General features: G+C 44.5%; 1 protein-coding gene across 1 annotated transcript; it reads left to right on the forward strand.

Moving 5' to 3' along the window:
- The first annotated feature begins 397 nt into the window (after window positions 1-397).
- LOC110727188 (probable glutathione S-transferase parA) lies at window positions 398-1,888 on the forward strand. Its single transcript, XM_021906745.1, has 2 exons — window positions 398-736; window positions 1,291-1,888. Exons 1-2 carry the CDS (start codon window positions 419-421, stop codon window positions 1,630-1,632), a joined length of 660 nt encoding a protein of 219 aa, XP_021762437.1. The 5' UTR covers window positions 398-418; the 3' UTR covers window positions 1,633-1,888.
- Window positions 1,889-18,083: the final 16,195 nt, after the last annotated feature.

Here is an 18,083-nt window from a genome sequence, read left to right on the forward strand (position 1 = left end):
AACTTGCAGCAACTTGTAAAAGTGATTTATAAAGTGCGTGGTGTTATACGAACATTTCTCTTTCCAAGGTATTACTCCTCAATCCTTATCAAGTTTGTGAGGGCAACTTGCAAAAGTGATTTTTATAATATAGTAGTGTTATACAAATATTAATGACCAAGCTAATTGTTTGACAAGAAACGAAGGACTTCTTTAATAAGAAATAATAATAATAATAATAAAAAAAACCACAAAACAAAACCAAAGTTTATTACTTTATTATATTTATTGAAATTACATGCGAAGTATGCAACATGCACTAAGTGACGCATGTGATTACTTCACTCATCTTCTAGAACCAAGTCAATCAACCCTCCTCTATATATAAAAAGCCATAACAACAAATAATTTCCTATACAAAATTCTAAGATTAAAAAAAATGGCGGGTGAAGAAGTAGTGTTACTTGATTTCTGGAGCAGTTCATATGCAATGAGAGTGAAAGTTGCATTAGCAGAGAAGGGAGTTGAGTATGTTTGTCAACCACAAAATTTGGTTAATAAAAGTTCTTTGCTTCTTGAGATGAATCCGGTTCATAAGAAAATTCCGGTTTTGATCCATAATGGTAAACCCATTTGTGAATCGCTTGTGATTCTTGAGTATATTGACAAGGCTTGGCCTGAATTGTGTCCTTTGCTTCCGAAGGATCCTTACCAACGATCACAAGCTAGATTTTGGGCTGATTTCATTGACAAGAAGGTAACACTCTCTCAATGATCTATTATATACTTCCTCCGTTTTTTAATAATTGTAACACACTTTTTCCCAGTATTTAAAAAAAGTGAGATTTGTATGATTTAATTAATATACTTTATTATAATAGGGTGAGAGGTTGTTCGAAGTATTGTGACATTTCCATTTTAGGAAAGTGTTGCAAATATTAAAAAATAGAAGAAGTATGTCCGCTATTATTTGACATTTTTTTGTGTGAATTATAGTATTTGAATATATCGAAACTTATTTATCTTGACTTATTCTAATATAACGGAACAAATACACATAGTTGTTATTGAATCTTAAATTGTTTGGAAAATGTCAAAAATTTAAAAAAAAATCTTACCATACTTTAAAAAATATTAATTTGGCTAATATACTAATTTCTTATCCAATAACAATTAGTAATTTACATGCTGAATCCGTAGCTTTTTTGTATGAACCATTAGATCATATACTCAGTATGACCGTATAATACTGTATATACTTGTATTTATATCTTAAACAATATCAATTAGGTTAATATGTTTATTTTGCAGATATATGACGGAGCAAAAGTCCTATGGAAGGCAAAAGGTGAAGAGCAGGAAAAAATAAAAAAGGAATACATTGAAAACCTGAAGATATTAGAAGGGGTGCTTAAAAATGAAAAGTTTTTTGGTGGTGATACGTTTGGGTACATTGATGTTGCATTCATTCCCATCACAAGCTGGTTTTACACATTGGAAACATTCGGAAATTTTAGCATCGAGGCTAATTGTCCCAAAATTGTTGCATGGGCTAAAAGATGTAAAGAGAGGCATAGTGTATCTAATTCATTGCCGGATTCCGATGAAGTTTACAACTTTGCCTTAGACATCAAAAAAGCTCTTGGGCTTTAAACCTTACCAAATGCTTAACGTTATATGCATAAGTTTAAAACATGTTTCTGTTCAATAAATTTTACTGTACTTTTTTCTTTCCTTATATTTGTATCATTGTTATAGAGGATATATTCCTTAATGGCATCTTTGGAAATAGGTATTTCATTTTAAATAATGGATTTGGCCCAAATTCTTTTTTGGGAATCCAAATAATTTGAAATTGTATTTGAGCCAATTCCAACATACTTATTAAACCTCTTTACAACCTTGATTTAGAAATGACTTTATTTAACCTTTTATTTCAAATTCCACATTCATCATTTTACCTACTTCCTCGATTTTCACTCCTCGATTGAAGCAGCTTTGGTGCTTCCACTCCTCCATTGTAGCGTACTCTGAAATTTCCATTAAAGCGGCTATGAAGCTTTCACTCCTCCATTGTAGGTACTCTAAACTCTCTATTTAATCGTTTTTGGAGCTTTCTCTCCTTCATTTGAGCGTAACCTAAATTCTCCATTTAAGTGCTTTGGAGCTTTCTCTCGCTCTCCTCCATTGTAGCAGATTGTGAGCTTTCTCTAATTTATCATCTCATTCATTTTCAAACTCGGCAACGATGATGAAGAACAGTATTAAAGTTGAAGGAGATCGAGTAAAATATAGAGGATCAAAATATTCTCCAACTTACATAAAGCAATTCACTTTGATGTTGCTACAAATTCAATTTAGGATCAGAACATATATCAATATGGTTAAATTTTTGGTTTTATTAATGACTTAGTTTTTTATTTTTTTTATTAAGCTACTAAATTCTGAAATTGAAATTCCACAATTTTTTCCAAAATAAAAATTTTGGAATTGAATGTTAGTATTTGAAATTCCAGATTTTAAATCAAGCATTTGAAATTAAATCCTTGTATCCAAACATTACCTAATTGTATTTCGTTTTGTAATTTAATAATACTTGTATGAATGTATGATATGATTTAATTTGAATTTTATTTAGTGATATATCTTACATTCCTTAAATTTCGTTCATCTTGCACAAAGTGGGTCAGAATGCTTTTTTTATGTTTAATATTTACATAATAATCATAGTCTCGTCATAATATATTAGTTATCAAAAAAATATTCTAAGCTTCTAAATACTTATGGTTTTATATCCCTCTCGGAATTTCTCTCGAAAATGCTCTCCACAAAAGAATTCCTTGCTCTAAACCAAAATACAAATGAAGAACAAGATCGACTGCATCGTTCAAATAAAAAACCTAAATGAAAAATCATAAACTGGATTTTGGTGGCAAAAATCAATCAAATAACAAGGATGAAGATGCTGTTATAGATGAAGGAAATATTCAAGAACAGGGTACGATACCAATCCCCAATAACCCTCCCAATCACTACTAGAAAACAAACCATTTTTCGACGGAAAAAAATCAGTCGGAAAGTTGATTTCCGACGAAATTCTGTCGGAATGGTATGTCGCAAAACGTTTTGTAGGAAATTCGCCATTTTCCGAGGGATTTTCCGTTGGAAAACCAAATTCTGACGGAATTATATCTGTCGGTGCGTGGTTTGACTGTAATTGAGAATCCGTTGCAACTTTCCGACGGAATGGATTCCTTTGTAATTTACCTCTTCCGACGGAATATTCCGTTGTAAGCCAATAAGTTTCTAACGAAATTTTCCGTTGTAATTTCTGTATTTTGCAAGGGAATTTAAATCCATCGAAATTTTACGATGTAGTTTTCTGTCGCAATTTTCCAACGGATGTATTTTCCCTCGGAAACTATAGCCTTTACGACAGAATTTTCCACCTGAGAATCCGTCGCAATTTTGCCGACGGATTTTTTTTACGTCGCAGCAGAAGGAATTTCTGACGGATAATACCAACAGAAATTCTGTCGGAATTTCAACTGCTAATTTAACAAATCAATCAAATTTTTTTGGAATTACCACCATTCGAAACCTATATCTCCTGCACCTAATTTACAATAAAATTAAATTAATGATTTAATTACAATTATATACATACATATATATATATATATATATATATATATATATATGATTAGGAGATTTTTCCCCAACCAATCATTGTCTGCCACCTGAACCAATCAGGTCCTGCCATGTGTCCGCCACATGGACCAGCAAGGACTCGACACGTGTCAAGCAACAAACAGTCCAGCATGGACCAATCGCGCCACGCCACGTGTCCTGCTGTCTGCCCACCTGGAGAACGGCCATCAAGGCTCGGTTTCCGAGAAAGGCCCAATCAGCCCTAGGTTAACCTAAATCTAAAATTGGGCATGCATCCCGAGGCTATAAATACAGTAATTAAGCCTCCACTTTCAAATATAGAGAAATAATTACTCACACCTAGAGAAACCAAAACACCTGTGCTTTCTGATTGCTAGACCTGACTTAGCAATTATTTGCACTTTCTGATCACTCCTCCCCTAGAGGAACCAGATCACCTCTTACTTTCCGCACTATTTACTCCTCAAATACGTTCTAACTTGATCGTCGGAGGCGGAGCTCCCACCAACTGGAGTTTCCGTTGTTTTGCAGGTACAGGCGCAAGGATCCCAGTCCCGGAACTGTAACTCTCCCGCAGGACATCAAAAAACCCCGAAACATTTTGGCACCGTCTTTGGGGAGGGTACTTTTAAGATGGAATCACAGTCTGTACCGATTCTAAGTGACAAGCGTCCTATGGACGACCCTCAGGTCTACACTGACCAGGATACAGATAATGATACCGAGGTCGAGACTCGCACGGCCCCTGACGGGACCCTTAGAGCTCAACGCACCCATCCCACCGAAAGGAGGGAACGGGAGGACTGCCTGGCTGGATCTAGTAAACCAGTCGGCCAGCCGCTTGATCATCAACAGGCGGCCGAGGGATCTGCTCCCATCACTAGAGGTGAACTCATGACCTTCATGAATAGCTTCAAAGGGAAGATCCAGAAGCTGATCAATAAGAGGACGCCTGTTCCACCAAAGGAACAGTCGGCCAGAAGACCCTCCCAATCTGGGAGGAAGAAGCTTATAAAGGATTGGGAGGCAAGCCCTTACCCTAAGCCTAGGGAGAGGGGGGCGCCAGTGATCGACCTAACTAAGTATCGCTTTCCCTCACCAAGGAAGAGAAAGCTCATTCGTCATATTCAGCCGGATGGGTCAAAGAGAACATTTTCTGATGCTCGAATGTTGCTTGAGCAGAAGAAGAGTGATCGACTGTCAGAGTCAGCCTACGTCTGATTTTCAGGACAGCCCACACAATACCTCCCTGAGGTATTCAAGATCAAACTATGAGAGCCAGACGCCCGGAGCCTCCTCTCGTTCTGCTTCCCAGAAGCATCAGGCGGCCCCGTATGTCCCTCAACCATACTTCCCGCAGTCCCAATACTTCATGCAGCCTACTCTTTTTGGAGGACAGGCGGCAAGGAATGTCCAGCGTTTGGACTGGCAACTTAGGTTGCTCAAACTTGGAGAACAGCCATCCTCCTTCTCCAAGGAAATAATAGAGGTTGCTCAGCCGACCAAAGTAAAAAATGTGTTGGTAGGGGGCATATGATGGCACTACCAACCCAGAAGATCACATGATGACATACACCAACTTAATGTACCTCCAAGGGTTGGATGATGCCACATGGTGCAAATGTTTCCCGGCCACTTTGAAAGGAGTCGCCCAGCAATGGTTTGGCAACTTGTCGGCCAGGTGTATCAACAATTTTAAGACCCTCGCCTACTTGTTCACTTCAAATTTTGCAATGAACATTCCTGCTAAGAAGACCACCCTTGATCTGGGGGCCGTACAGCAGGGAGAGAAGGAAGGATTGTGCTTCTACATCAAGAGGTTCAATCTGATGAGAATTCAGATACAAGGACTACATGATGAGGTAGCCTATACAAACTTTTTCAAAGGTCTGAAGGACGGGTCAAACTTCAAATTCGACCTTGCAGAAAGAGGGTGACCACCCTCCAAGAAGCAATGATGGAGGCGGACGCTTACATTCAGGCGACTGACCTTTGTAATGTTGGAAAGCAGTCGGACCACAAAAAGTCTGACAAAAGAGAAAGCCAGCCAAAACAATCGGCCAATAGGGAAGAGAAAAAGAGAAAAGAAGTTTGGGCGGTCGACTCCTCTGAACAGCCGTCCTAGAAAAAGAAGAAGGAATTTAAACCATACTCCCCCAAGTATGAGTTTAACAAGGATAGCCATGCTATCCTCGATGAAATCAAAGGTCGGATGTCAATAGAGAAGCCGGCCGCAATGAAGGGTTCTTCCAGCAATCGGAACCAAGATAAATTTTGTCACTATCACGAGGACATTGGTCATGAAACCAATGAATGTATCAGTCTCAAGCGTCTTCTGGACCGCCTGGAAAATAAAGGAGATCTTGACTCTTATGTCAAGAAGTCCAAGGGGAAACCACCCCTCTAACAGAAACAGGTGGCCAACAAGAAGCAACGGACAGGCGACAGCTCTGACATTGATGAAGCGCCCATTTATACTATAGTAGGCGGCTTCGCAGGAGGTGGTCCTACTATCTGGGCCAACAAAGATAACATCAGGCGGCTGGATGTTAACTCCGTCGAGCAAGGACGGACCTCCAAAAGCTCATTTCCTGAGGTTGTAATCACTAAGAAAGACTTGGGAGGTGTTAGGGGGCCGCATGATGACCCCATCGTAATTGAATGCAAAGTGGCCAACCAGAGAGTTGGCCGAATTCTCATAGATACCGGAAGTTCTTCTAATTAAATCAGCAACAAGTGCTTGGCAAAACTCAAGTACAAACCTGACAACATACATCCGGTATCTCACCGTTTAGTGGGGTTTGGAGGAGGCGCTGTACATCCAGTAGGACGGGTGGATCTACCTATCCGTCTGGGTGAGAAAGGGGAGGGCCGTCACATAGTAGTTCATTTCTTGGTAGTCGAGGAGCTCTCGACATACAACATGATCTTAGGGCGACCCACCCTAAACAATTCAAAGGCTGTCATCATACCATCTCTCATTTTCCTCAAGTTTGAGAGGGATGATGGATCAGTCGGCTCCCTAAGGGGAGACTAGAAGATGGCAAGAGAGTGTTACCTCTCAGATATCAAACCCACTGTGGCGGCTGCTAGCCCCAACGGAGAGAAAGCTGACCTTGATCAAATCAAGGATGAGGCGCCTGCTCAAGTAGTAGGTGGCAAGAAGAGAAAGCCCGCCAACCTAGGGGCCGAAAGAAAAGAAAAACGATAGCAATCACTGGTCGAGGAGCTGTCAGACGAGTATCGCCCTCAGCCAGCTGGTGAGCATATGGACATCGTTCTGGACGATTCACGCCCTGACCGGACTGTTAAGGTTGGGACGACTGCTCTGGCTGCACTTGGTAATGATTTTCACCAACTATTGAAGGAATTCAAGGATATCTTTGCATTTGAAGTACACGAGATGCGAGGAATAAGGCCAGAATTTGCAGTGCATAAGTTGGCTGTGGATCCGAAAAAGAAGCCGGTCAAGCAAAAGAAACGAAACCATGGCGAGGAAAGAAGCCAGGCGGTTCTCGCCGAGGTTAAAAAGTTATTTGATGCAGGGTTCATTCGGCAATGTTATTTCCCTGACTGGGTTGCAAACGTTGTGCTCGTGAAAAAGCCAAATGGTACCTGGCGCATGTGTGTGGACTACACAGACTTGAATAAGGCGTGACCCAAAGATAGTTATCCATTGCCCATGATTAACAGTCTGGTCGACTCTGCAGCCGGCCACGCCTTAATGAGTTTCATGGACGCTTACTCTGGTTTCCATCAGATTCCCCTGTGGAAAAAGGACCAAGAAAAACAGCCTTTGTCACAGATCAGGGATTATACTGTTACACAGTCATGCCGTTTGGTTTGAAGAACGCCCCCGGCCACCTTCCAGAGAATGATAAACACGGTCTTCTTTAACCAAATTGGGAGGAATGTGGAGGCGTACATAGATGATATGATTGTGAAATCCAAACTTCAGATGGACCATTTGGCCGACCTCCGAGAAACAATCACCACACTCAGGCAGCACCATGTCATGCTCAATCCCAAGAAGTATGTTTTTGGAGTTGAGTCTGGGAAGTTCCTCAGATTTCTTATTAATCAAAGGGGTATAGAGGCTAACTTTGAGAAGGTGCAGGCGCTCATAGACATGTAGTCGCCTCGCACTGTCCGAGAGGTCCAGAAATTAACAGGTTGTCTGGCGGCCCTAGGGAGATTTCTCAGCCGGGCATGCGACAAATGCCTTTACTTCTTTCAGGAAATCAAAAAGAAGGCTATGTTTGAATGGGGGCCGGATGCTGAGGCGGCCTTCCAAAAGCTGAAAGAACACTTGCACTCCTTGCCAAGGTTGGTCAGCCCTTTGCCTAAAGAAGTTCTCTATATGTATCTAGTAGTGTCTGAACATGCTCTAAGTGTCGTCCTTCTTGCTGAAAGGGACGGCTGCCAGCTCCTGGTTTATTTTGTCAGTCACGTCTTGAAGAATGTCGAGTTAAGATACCCCCTGGTTGAAAATTTTGGCCTTGCCCTTTTCATGGTAGTTACAAAGTTGAAGCCCTATTTTTTGGCACATCCATTTGTGGTATACACATACCAGCCGATCAAGCAGCCCCTGACTACGATGGAGTCGTCAGGCCGAATGATCAAATGGGCGATAGAAATATAGAGCCTTGAAATCACATTCGAGCCAAGGAAAGCAGTGAAGGGGCAAGCATTTGCTGACTTCATAGTAGAAATGACTCGGCCTTCTGATTCCACATTCCAGACCAAGTCTGGAAGGTCTATGTGGACGGGAGCTCCACTGTGAATGGTTGTGGAGTAGGCATCATATGTTAGTCGCCTGAAGGCGACAGGTATGAGTATGTTCTACGATTCAACTTCCAAGCCTCGAACAATGAGGCCGAGTATGAAGCTTTGTTGGCCGGCATCCGCATGTGTAAGGTGGTCGGGGCAAGAAAGATAGCCGCCTGTTCAGACTCACAATTAATAGTAAGTCAATACAATGGTGATTATGAGGCCACCCATCCGTCCATGATTAAATATTTACAGGCAGTAAGACAGGCGGCCGGGTCTCTGGAGGAATTCCATTTAACTCAAGTACCCAGATCCGAAAACAACCAGGCGGACGCTCTCTCTAAACTACCATCCTCGGCCTCCTGTGACACTCCAAGGACCGTTTTCTAGGAAGTTATGGAGAAGAGAAGCATTGAGGAAGAACCTATTGGAATTCTTGATAGAAGCTCAACCTGGATGGACCCTATTAGAGCCTATTTAACAGCCAACACCCTACCGAGTGATCGCTCCCAGGAGACCCTACTGAAAAAACGGGCGTCCAGTTTTGAAATGTGGAAGGGAGAACTCTTTAAGAAAGGTTATCTTCAACCTCTCCTAAAATGTGTTACCCTAGAAAAAGGACGAGAGGTCTTGGAAGATCTACACTCAGGGTACTGCGCTTCTCACGTAGGCGGCAAGTCGCTTGCTCAAAGAGCAAGGCGGCAAGGTTACTTCTGGCCTACGTTGGAAGCTGACGCCATGGAAATGGTTAAAAAATGTGACAAGTGCAAAAGGTTCGACAAGATAATCCATCGTCCGGCCACCGACCTCACGGTCATCCATAGTCCTATACCATTTTCTAAGTGGGGCATGGATATCCTAGGGCCATATACGCCTACAACAGGCGGTAAGAGGTACATTTTGGTAGCAGTCGACTACTTCACTAAGTGGGTGGAGGCAGAAGCAGTTAAGGGTATCAAGACCAAGGACATCATTTCCTTCATATGGAAGAATGTCATCACTCGATTTGGGGTACCCATGCCTATGGTTTTTGATAATGGTCCCCAGTTTGAGACGCTTGTTCTCAAAAACTGGCTGGGAGACCACGGTATCTCTCACTGCTTTGCATCAGTCGGCCGACCACAAGCAAACGGCCAAGTGGAAGCTTTCAATAAAATCATCTCAGACGGTATCAAAAAGAAGATTGAACGAGCAGGCGGCCTATGGGCAGATGAACTACCTCATGTTCTCTGGGCCATTAGGACGACTGAAAAAGGGGCGACTAGAGAAACTCCATTCCTCCTAACTTATGGAGCAGAAGTTGTTCTACCAATTGAACACTACGAGCCGACTCTTCGTATAATGTTGTATGACGAAGAAGCAAACTGGGAGTCCATGCATCTTGCATTGGATTCACTCCCGGAACTTAGGGGCAATGCAACCCTACGCCATGAAATCTACCGCCTGAGGATGACAAGGGCATATAACAAAAGGGTACACAGACGTCCTCTCAAAGTGGGGGACCTTGTACTAAGAAAGATGGAAGCGGTCGGTAGAGCCAATGAGTTGGGCAAATTAACTCCCAACTGGGAGGGACCCTACCGAATCTTTGAAGAAGTCAGGGATGGCACCTACTGCCTGGAAACACCAGACGGCTAACCCCTACCTAGAACTTGGAATGTTGATAATTTAAAGAAGTATTATTTTTTAATGATGTAATTGCCGAGAGCAACTAATAAAACTTGCAAATTTGTTCCATTTATATTATAAATAGAGAGGCATGCCGCCTGCTCCATTACCAGTCGGCTACTCTCCAGTTTGCACCAATTGAGGGGCATGCCGACTGGACAAACAATCGGCTACTCTCCATTTTCTTCACTTTGTACTATTTTAGAGGGGCATGCTACTTGTAACTTTACAGTCGGCTACTGTCCTATACTTGTTCACCATGAACTAAACAAGGCCTATGGCCAGATGATCAGCTCAGGCGCCTTGCCAACTGATCCTCTCTTAAAATTAAACTAATACGACCTGTCCCAACATCATAGCAGGCGTCCGGCGACATCCCTTCGGATGAGATTCGTCACAGAGAGCAGCTCCCTTTTAGGTGGAATAATGCTCTATAAACTAAACACACGGCCTTAAACGACTATCCCCCAAGGACAACCACGTAGCCGTTTACAACTGAGACAAGGATAACTCTACCACTAACCGAGCTAGAGGTAGCAGTTGACATCTGAGTCGGATGATCACCTGTATTACTTGGGATGAATACAGGGGGTATTGAGTTGATAGCCAACAAACATTGGCGAATCAAGGGGATCAGCCGGCCTCCGCGGCCTAGTACCTCTACTACTCAAGCTAGGGTGACGGAGACTGCATAAACTCTAATGTAAACTCTTAGTCACTCTCTCAAACTTAGTATGGAACCTAAAAGGTACGAGTAGTCCGCCTGGTTTTTAGCAAACAAAGGTACTTAAATCACTATTCCTACTAGGTTACCAACCTTTGAGTTAGTAGCCAAGAAAAACTTGGCGAATCAAGGGGACCAGCCGGCCTACGCCGCCTGGTTACCCTACTACTTAGAAAAAAGTATGGATCCAAAAAATTCGATAGTCGACTGTTTTTTGGCAGACAGGGACTCAAGAACACTATTCCTACTTAATCAAACAGGCGGCCTGACAACAAGCAGCTTGTTCCCTTCAAATCTGCAAAAATTAAGAGACTTAACGTATTTGCTAAAAAATGCGTTGGGGGTCCGACTAGTTTCATGGCCGACTAGTTGCCAATCTAGAACAAATACAACAAGTCGCCCAGGGGCATGTATGCAGTCGTCACCGTGAGTAGTCGGCACTTGATAAACCTTGCTTATTCGCAAAGTTTTCAAAATTTTGGTATTCCAAGAAACAGAGAACGAGCTAAAACAGTCGGTATGGAATTCAAACAGATGACAACAAGGACCCTCTATACTAGACAAAAATAAGCATAAACAACATTCTGTGATCAAAGACGACCAAAAAGTGGTCGCGAGGTTCATATATAAAACAATCGGCCATGAAGACCGGCAAAATATTCATAACCCCGACCCCTTGGTCGGGTAAAGATACAATAGAAACAAACGGCACGCAGGACGGAGAAAAGTTTAAAAAATAAAAGCTTTAAGCATTAGGAGGGGCTTCGGAGTTAACTGCCGCCTGATCAAGCTCAATTACGGGCACCGGATCCTTCAAGGCATCCTCTTTGTTTGACTCGGTTTCAGGGGCAGGATCCTTAGGAGCATCCACCTCCGTTGGCTGGTCGACCATCTCCTCATCCTCGCCTGAGCTGGAGCTGGCCTCCTCCTCCTCCTCCTCTCTTTTATCCTCGTCTTTCGCCTGTTGCATGATTCTTCTATTGTACTCTTCAGTACAGGCGGTAAACTTGGAATCCTATTCGGCATAGTTTGCTTTTGGGAAGAGGGACGACCAGGTCATCTTCATAATATTGGCTGAGTCCTCCATCATGGCCTGGGCTAGAGCCAGCTTCTCGGTCTCGGCCTTCGCATTAAGATCTTTGGTGATGGTCGCCTCCTACTTCTCCAGGCACTCCTTGGCCGTGTCTAAAGACTTCTATAGACCTTCAGCCTTATGGGCAATGTTTTTAAGTGGATGCAGCTCGTCTCGGAGGCTTTTGACCGTCTTCTCCAGCTCCTGGTTCTTTTTATTGGCCGCCTCCAACTTGTCTTTGATCTCCGAAGTGGCAGCCGCCTGATAATAAATAATATCAGTTGTCAAAATTTCATTTTGGGCAATTTGAAACATTGCCTTGTCAAAGTCAGAGGCGACCATGGCTTTGGCAGCTTTTACCTCTTTGTTTTTGGCGCAGATCGGCCTACGGAGGCCGTGTACTCAGAGCATGATCTGAAAAAAAGAGCACCAGGCGTCAGATTTGCAAAACAGGCGGCAGACAAAGTCATTCAACATTACGAAAATTCCAAGTATACCTCGGAGAGGAGACCCATGATTCCATCGAGGTCAAGGGTGACGACTCCCTTGACCGCATCCCTCTCCTCTAGAGGGATGGATCTTACCATAGACTTGGCCATTTGGACCAAGTCTGGTTCTTGGGGGCCGCCTGTATTCAAAGACAATAAGTTAGAACAAAGAAGAAGGAATATCAAAGAAAAATGGAACAAGGATCGAGAGAGCTGGTTATACCTCTTGGAGGTCGGCTGTCCTTTGGGACCCGTGTTTGTTTTCCCAAACTTTGTGGGGTGCGCGGCTATTTTTCAGCCGCCTGCTTCCGAGCGGAGCCAAGCGTACTCCCAGATGTCGCCTTCCGAACCTTGGAGTCCGACTGTTGGGAGGAAAAAGGTTTGGACGAGCCCGTTTGCAAAAGTATAGAAAGTTAATACTAGCAGAAAGAGGATTCCAGAGAAAGAATTCGAAAGATCAGAGCTCAACTTGGGCGTCTCCTTGGAAGGAGAATCAGATGATGGCCGCTTGAGGCTCATGATAGAGGACCGAAGAAGAGCGGCCGCCTTCTTTGATGCAAAGATGTGGTCCATAGCTTCGGCTGAAAAAGAAAAAAGGGGGCAACAAAGAGTTGGTAAAACTGGAAAAAATTAATCAAATGATGCATATATAGGCATAAAAGGCTGGCTACCTCTGGAGGTCCAACTGCTCAGGCCACAGGCGGCCAAAAAATATTCATCATACAGCCATTGGAATTTGGGAAAGCAGTTCAAAGGCACCTGCTCCCGTAACCCAGTAGTAGAGTTGGCCCTAATCTCTACTTTGAAGAGTCCTCGGTCAAGGATCTCTTCCCTTGCCTGACGAGGGACAGGCGGCATGCTAGCGCCGCCTGCAAGAAGAGGCAGATCCCTATTCCACCTATTTTACCATTTGTTTAGAATTTTGTCGAGACTGGAGATGAGGAAGAAAGTATTTCTCCAATCTTTCCATTTATTTTCCTTTCCCCTAGTCATCAAATAGCCCTTGTGGCTTGTTATTTGGTGCCAGCCGGTACCGCTTGCCTTGGGGATCCGGCTTAGATAGTTCATATGGGTGAACGCCTCAAAATTAGGGTTCACCCCATGCATTTCACATCCGGCTACATAGCCAAGGATGTTGAACCAAGAGTTTGGAGCTAACTGCCAAAGCCCCACCTCGTGCCCATCGAGGATTTGTTGAACTGTCGGATGCAAGGGAAATCGAAGTCCAGCCTTAATGGCCGCCTCATAGTAGCCAAAACAGGCGTCCTCGTAACTAGACCCCGCGGGCCAGACGATTGTATCTTCATCATCCGGCACAAATAAATTAAAGTTCGGACCCATCGCATGGTCCGTTAGAAAGGTCCCTATTCGCTCCTTCATGGCCTTGATTCGACCTTTTAGGACGTGACAATAATAAGGGGTATTCAATTCCCTATGGGAGGCGGATGGTTCTGACCAGTCGACCCCTTTTTCGACTGAATGGGATAGCCTCGCCTCATGTAAGCGAGAATGTCTTTCCTTCGAACTTGGAGAAAGTTGGCTTGAAGAGCTGGATTCAGACTCGTTATCAGAAGATTCCGACTCCCCTCTCCTTGAGGGGACCGACCCCACTTCTTCAGAAGGGGCCGGCTGCTGACTAGCTAGGTCAATAAAAGCATTAGAGGGGGCCACCTTAACCCCCTCCTCAAAGCCCCCCGTGACAGAGTCACCTGGGGTACCAGCGGTATTAGGCGTCCGGTCCGATAGCTCACTAACTTGGACCTAGAATGAAGAGCCATCAGAGTTTTCAATCCTCTTTGTTCTTTTGGTTCTTACCATACTGTCCTGCATAGATACAAAGACAGTTGGATTCTAGGACTTGCTCAAAGATTGAAGTGTCGCAGGGCAGTCGGCACCCCTAGTCCTAGACTCAACCGTCCCCGGTGACCGGCTAATTGCTAACCTAGGCCGTGCCGGATGCTTTTGAGGCCTCATTTTCAAAAAGAAAAAATGCAAAAAAAAAAAAAAAAAAAAAAAAAAAAAAAAAAAAAAAAACAGAAAGGATAAAGGAACAAACGGTTACCTGAAACTTAAGTTCTGAGAAGCAGCTTGGTCGAACAGACATCTAGTAAAAGCAGGCGGTTGATGAAATCAGTCGTCCAGGAAATCAGAGCTCAAGTTCAGGGGTCCGAGAGTTCTCTTTCGAAAAAGTTTGCAAAAGTGTGAACATAAGACTTTAGTCAAGGCCCTTATATAGGGTAAAATGAGAATGCGATGGGTCACTTCCAAATTTGAATTAAGGCGGGAAAAACTCTTGATCTATCACAGGCCATCGTTTGTTACAGGCCGTCGCCTGTTGCAGGCCGACACCTGTCACAAGTGACATGTGACCAGTCACGTGCCACCTGTAAGGGGCAAATGATTAGGGGATTTTTTCCCCAACCAATCACTGTAAGCCACGTGGACCAATCATGTCCTGCCATGTGTCCGCCACATGGACCAGCAAGGACTCGAAACATGTAAAGCAGCAATCAATCCAGCTTGGACCCATCGCGCCACGCCACGTGGCCTGCTCTCTGCCCACCTGGAGAACGGCCACCAAGGCCCGTTTTCCGAGAAAGGCCTAATCTGCCCTAGGTTAACCTAAACCTAATATTGGGCATGCATCATGATTAGGGAATTTTGCTCCCACCAATCGGAATTCGCCACGTGGGCCAATCAGGTCCTGCCAAGTGTCCCCCAGTTGGAACTGTCAGGGCTTGCCACGTGGCACGCGCTTATTCGTCCACCTTGGACCTATTATGTCATGACATGTGGCATACTCCATGCCTAATGGAGAAACCGGCCACCCAGGCCCAACTTCCGAGGGAAGCCCAATCAGCCCTAGGTTAACCTAAACCTAGGATGGGCACGTTTCCCAAGGTTATAAATACCTCCCTTAATCCTCATTAAGGGGGATTACGAAAAAACACATTAATTACACACAGTAATAACCGGCTGATCTCGCTAACAAAGCAGATTACCTACATTAAACACTCTCACCTAGAGAGACCCAATCACTTTAATTTCCGCATTAATTACTCCTTAATCAAGTACTAACTTGACCGTTGGAGGTGGAGCTCCCACCACCAGGAGTCTCCGTTATTTTGCAGGTACAGGCGTCCGTTTCCAGTCTCGGAATCGTAACTCTCCCGCAGGACATCAGAAAACCCCGAAACATTTGGCGCCGTCTTTGGGGAGAGTACTTCTGAGATGGCATCCAAGTCTGTACCGACTCCTGAAGAGAGGCGTCCCCTAGACGACCCTCAAGTTCAGTCGGACCATGATACCGAGAGTGAATTTGAAGTTGAAGCTCACACAGCTTCATACGGGACCCTAAGGGCCCGACGTACCCGTCATACCGAAAGGAGGGAACGGGAACATCTTTAAACTGGAAGTGAGCCAGCAGGCGCACCGCCTGTTCGGCAACAGCCGACTGATGGGTCTGCTCCCATCACAAGGAACGAACTCATGACCTTCATGAGGAACTTCAAGGGAGAGATTCAAGAGTTGATCAACAAGAAGTCGCCTGCTCCAGTCAAGGAGTAGTCGGCTAAGAAACCCTCCACTTCACTGAAGAGGAAGCCAGTTCAAGGGCGAGAGGCGACTCCTCATCCTAAATCTAGGAAGCGGGAGCCACCTGCCCTTGATTTCACAAAATTCCGTTTTCCTACAGGAAATAGGAAACCTGTTCGTCATATTCAGGCGGACGGGTCGAAGCAAACATTCACAGACGCTCGGCTACTGCTAGAGCAGAAGAAGAGTGACCGATTGTCAGAGTCGGCCTCTACTTCAAACTTTCAAGACAGTCTGCGAAATGCCTCGATGAGGCATACTCAGTCGTATCATTAGAGTCAGTCAGGCGGCACCTCCCGTCAGTCCGGCTTTCATAGCGACCAGGCGGTACCAAACTTACCATTTGTGCCGCAACAACAGTATTTTTTGCGGCCACCTCCGTTTGGTGGACCTGCAGCAAAAAACGTCCAACCTATGGACTGGCAGCTACGGTTGCTTAGACTTGGTGAACAGCCGTCGGCCTTCTCCAAGGAAATTACTGAAGCCGCTCAGCCGGCCAAAGTGAAAAATGTACTAGTAGGCGCCTATGACGGCACTACTAACCCAGAAGACCATCTGATGGCATTCACCAACCTGATGTACCTTCAAGGGTTGGATGATCCCACTTGGTGCAAGTGTTTCCCAGCGACTCTGAAAGGAATCGCACAACAATGGTTCGGCAACCTGCCGACTGGTTGTGTAAATAGCTTCAGGACGCTTGCTTACTTATTCACCTCCAACTTCGCCATGAACATCCCTGCGAAGAAAACGACCCTTGATTTAGGAACAATTCAGCAGGACGAGAAGGAGGGGCTTCGTTCTTACATCAGGCGGTTTAACCTGATGAGAATACAGATTCAAGGGTTACCGGATGAGGTAGCCTATACTGACTTTTTCAGAGGTCTCAAAGACGGGTCTACCTTCAAATTTGATTTGGTTCGAAAGAGGGTGACGACTCTTCAAGAGGCCTTGATTGAAGCAGAAGCCTATATACAGGCGACTGATCTTTGTACGGTAAAACAGTCGGACGGGAAAAGGTTCGACAAAAGAGAAGGACGACAGAAACAGTCGTCAAACAAAGATGAGAAGAGAAAAGAGGTCTGGGCGGCTGATTCCTCTAAACAGCCGGCCCAGAAAAAGAAAAAAGAATTCAAACCATACTCCCCAAAGTATGCGTTTAACAAAGATAACCAGTTTATCCTAAAAGAAATCAAGGGACGGATCTCAATTGAGAAGCCGGTCCCCATGAAGGGTTCTGCAAACAACCGGAACCAAGATAAATTCTGTGCTTATCATGAAGATGTTGGTCATCACACCAATGAATGCATCAATCTCATGCGGTATCTGGACCGCCTGGCTGAGCAAGGTGATCTTGACACTTATGTCAAGAAATCTACGGGGAACACTTCCTCAAAAAAGCAGTCGACCAAAAAGAATCAACAAGCCGACAGCTCCGATACAGATGATGCAGTCGTCTACACCATTGCAGGCGGCTTCTCAAGAGGCGGCCCCACTATTAGGGGCAAAAAAGACAATATCAGACGGTTAGATGTAAATTCCGTTCACCAAGAACGACCCTCCAAATATTCATTTCCTGAGATTGCCATCACTGAAGAAGATCTAGGAGGGGTAAGAGGGCCGCATGACGACCCTATCGTTATTGAATGTAAAGTGGCCAACCAGAGAGTTGGCCGAATCCTCATAGATACCGAAAGCTCCTCAGATCTCATCAGTAGCAAATGTTTGTCGAAACTAAAATATCAGACTGATTGCATACATCCGGCCTCCCACCCTTTAGTAGGGTTTGGAGGAGGAGTCGTCCACCCACTGGGACGAGTGGATTTACCCATCCGCCTGGGCGAAAAAGGGGAAGGACGACACATGGTAGTCCGGTTCCTGGTAGTAGAAGAACTCTCGGCCTACAACATGATTCTGGGTCGACCAACCCTGATTAAATCCAAGGCTGTTATAATCCCATCTCTTATGTTTCTCAAGTTTGAGAGGGATAATGGAACAGTCGGCTCCCTAAGGGGAGATCAGAGGATGGCCCGAGAGTGCTATCTCTCGGATGTCAAGCCCACTGTTATGGCCACTGGGTCAAGCGGTGAAAAAACAGACCTTAACAATGTCAAGGAGA

This window comes from Chenopodium quinoa, unplaced genomic scaffold, assembly GCF_001683475.1.
Source record: "Chenopodium quinoa cultivar QQ74 unplaced genomic scaffold, ASM168347v1, whole genome shotgun sequence".
NCBI classification, from domain to species: domain Eukaryota; kingdom Viridiplantae; phylum Streptophyta; class Magnoliopsida; order Caryophyllales; family Amaranthaceae; genus Chenopodium; species Chenopodium quinoa.

Bases quoted from the DNA above. Each gene is read 5' to 3' on its own strand.
- LOC110727188 (XM_021906745.1), top strand. From the start codon at position 419: ATGGCGGGTGAAGAAGTAGTGTTACTTGATTTCTGGAGCAGTTCATAT. The intron at 737-1,290 runs GTAACACTCTCT...TTTATTTTGCAG, and splicing joins CTGATTTCATTGACAAGAAG to ATATATGACGGAGCAAAAGT.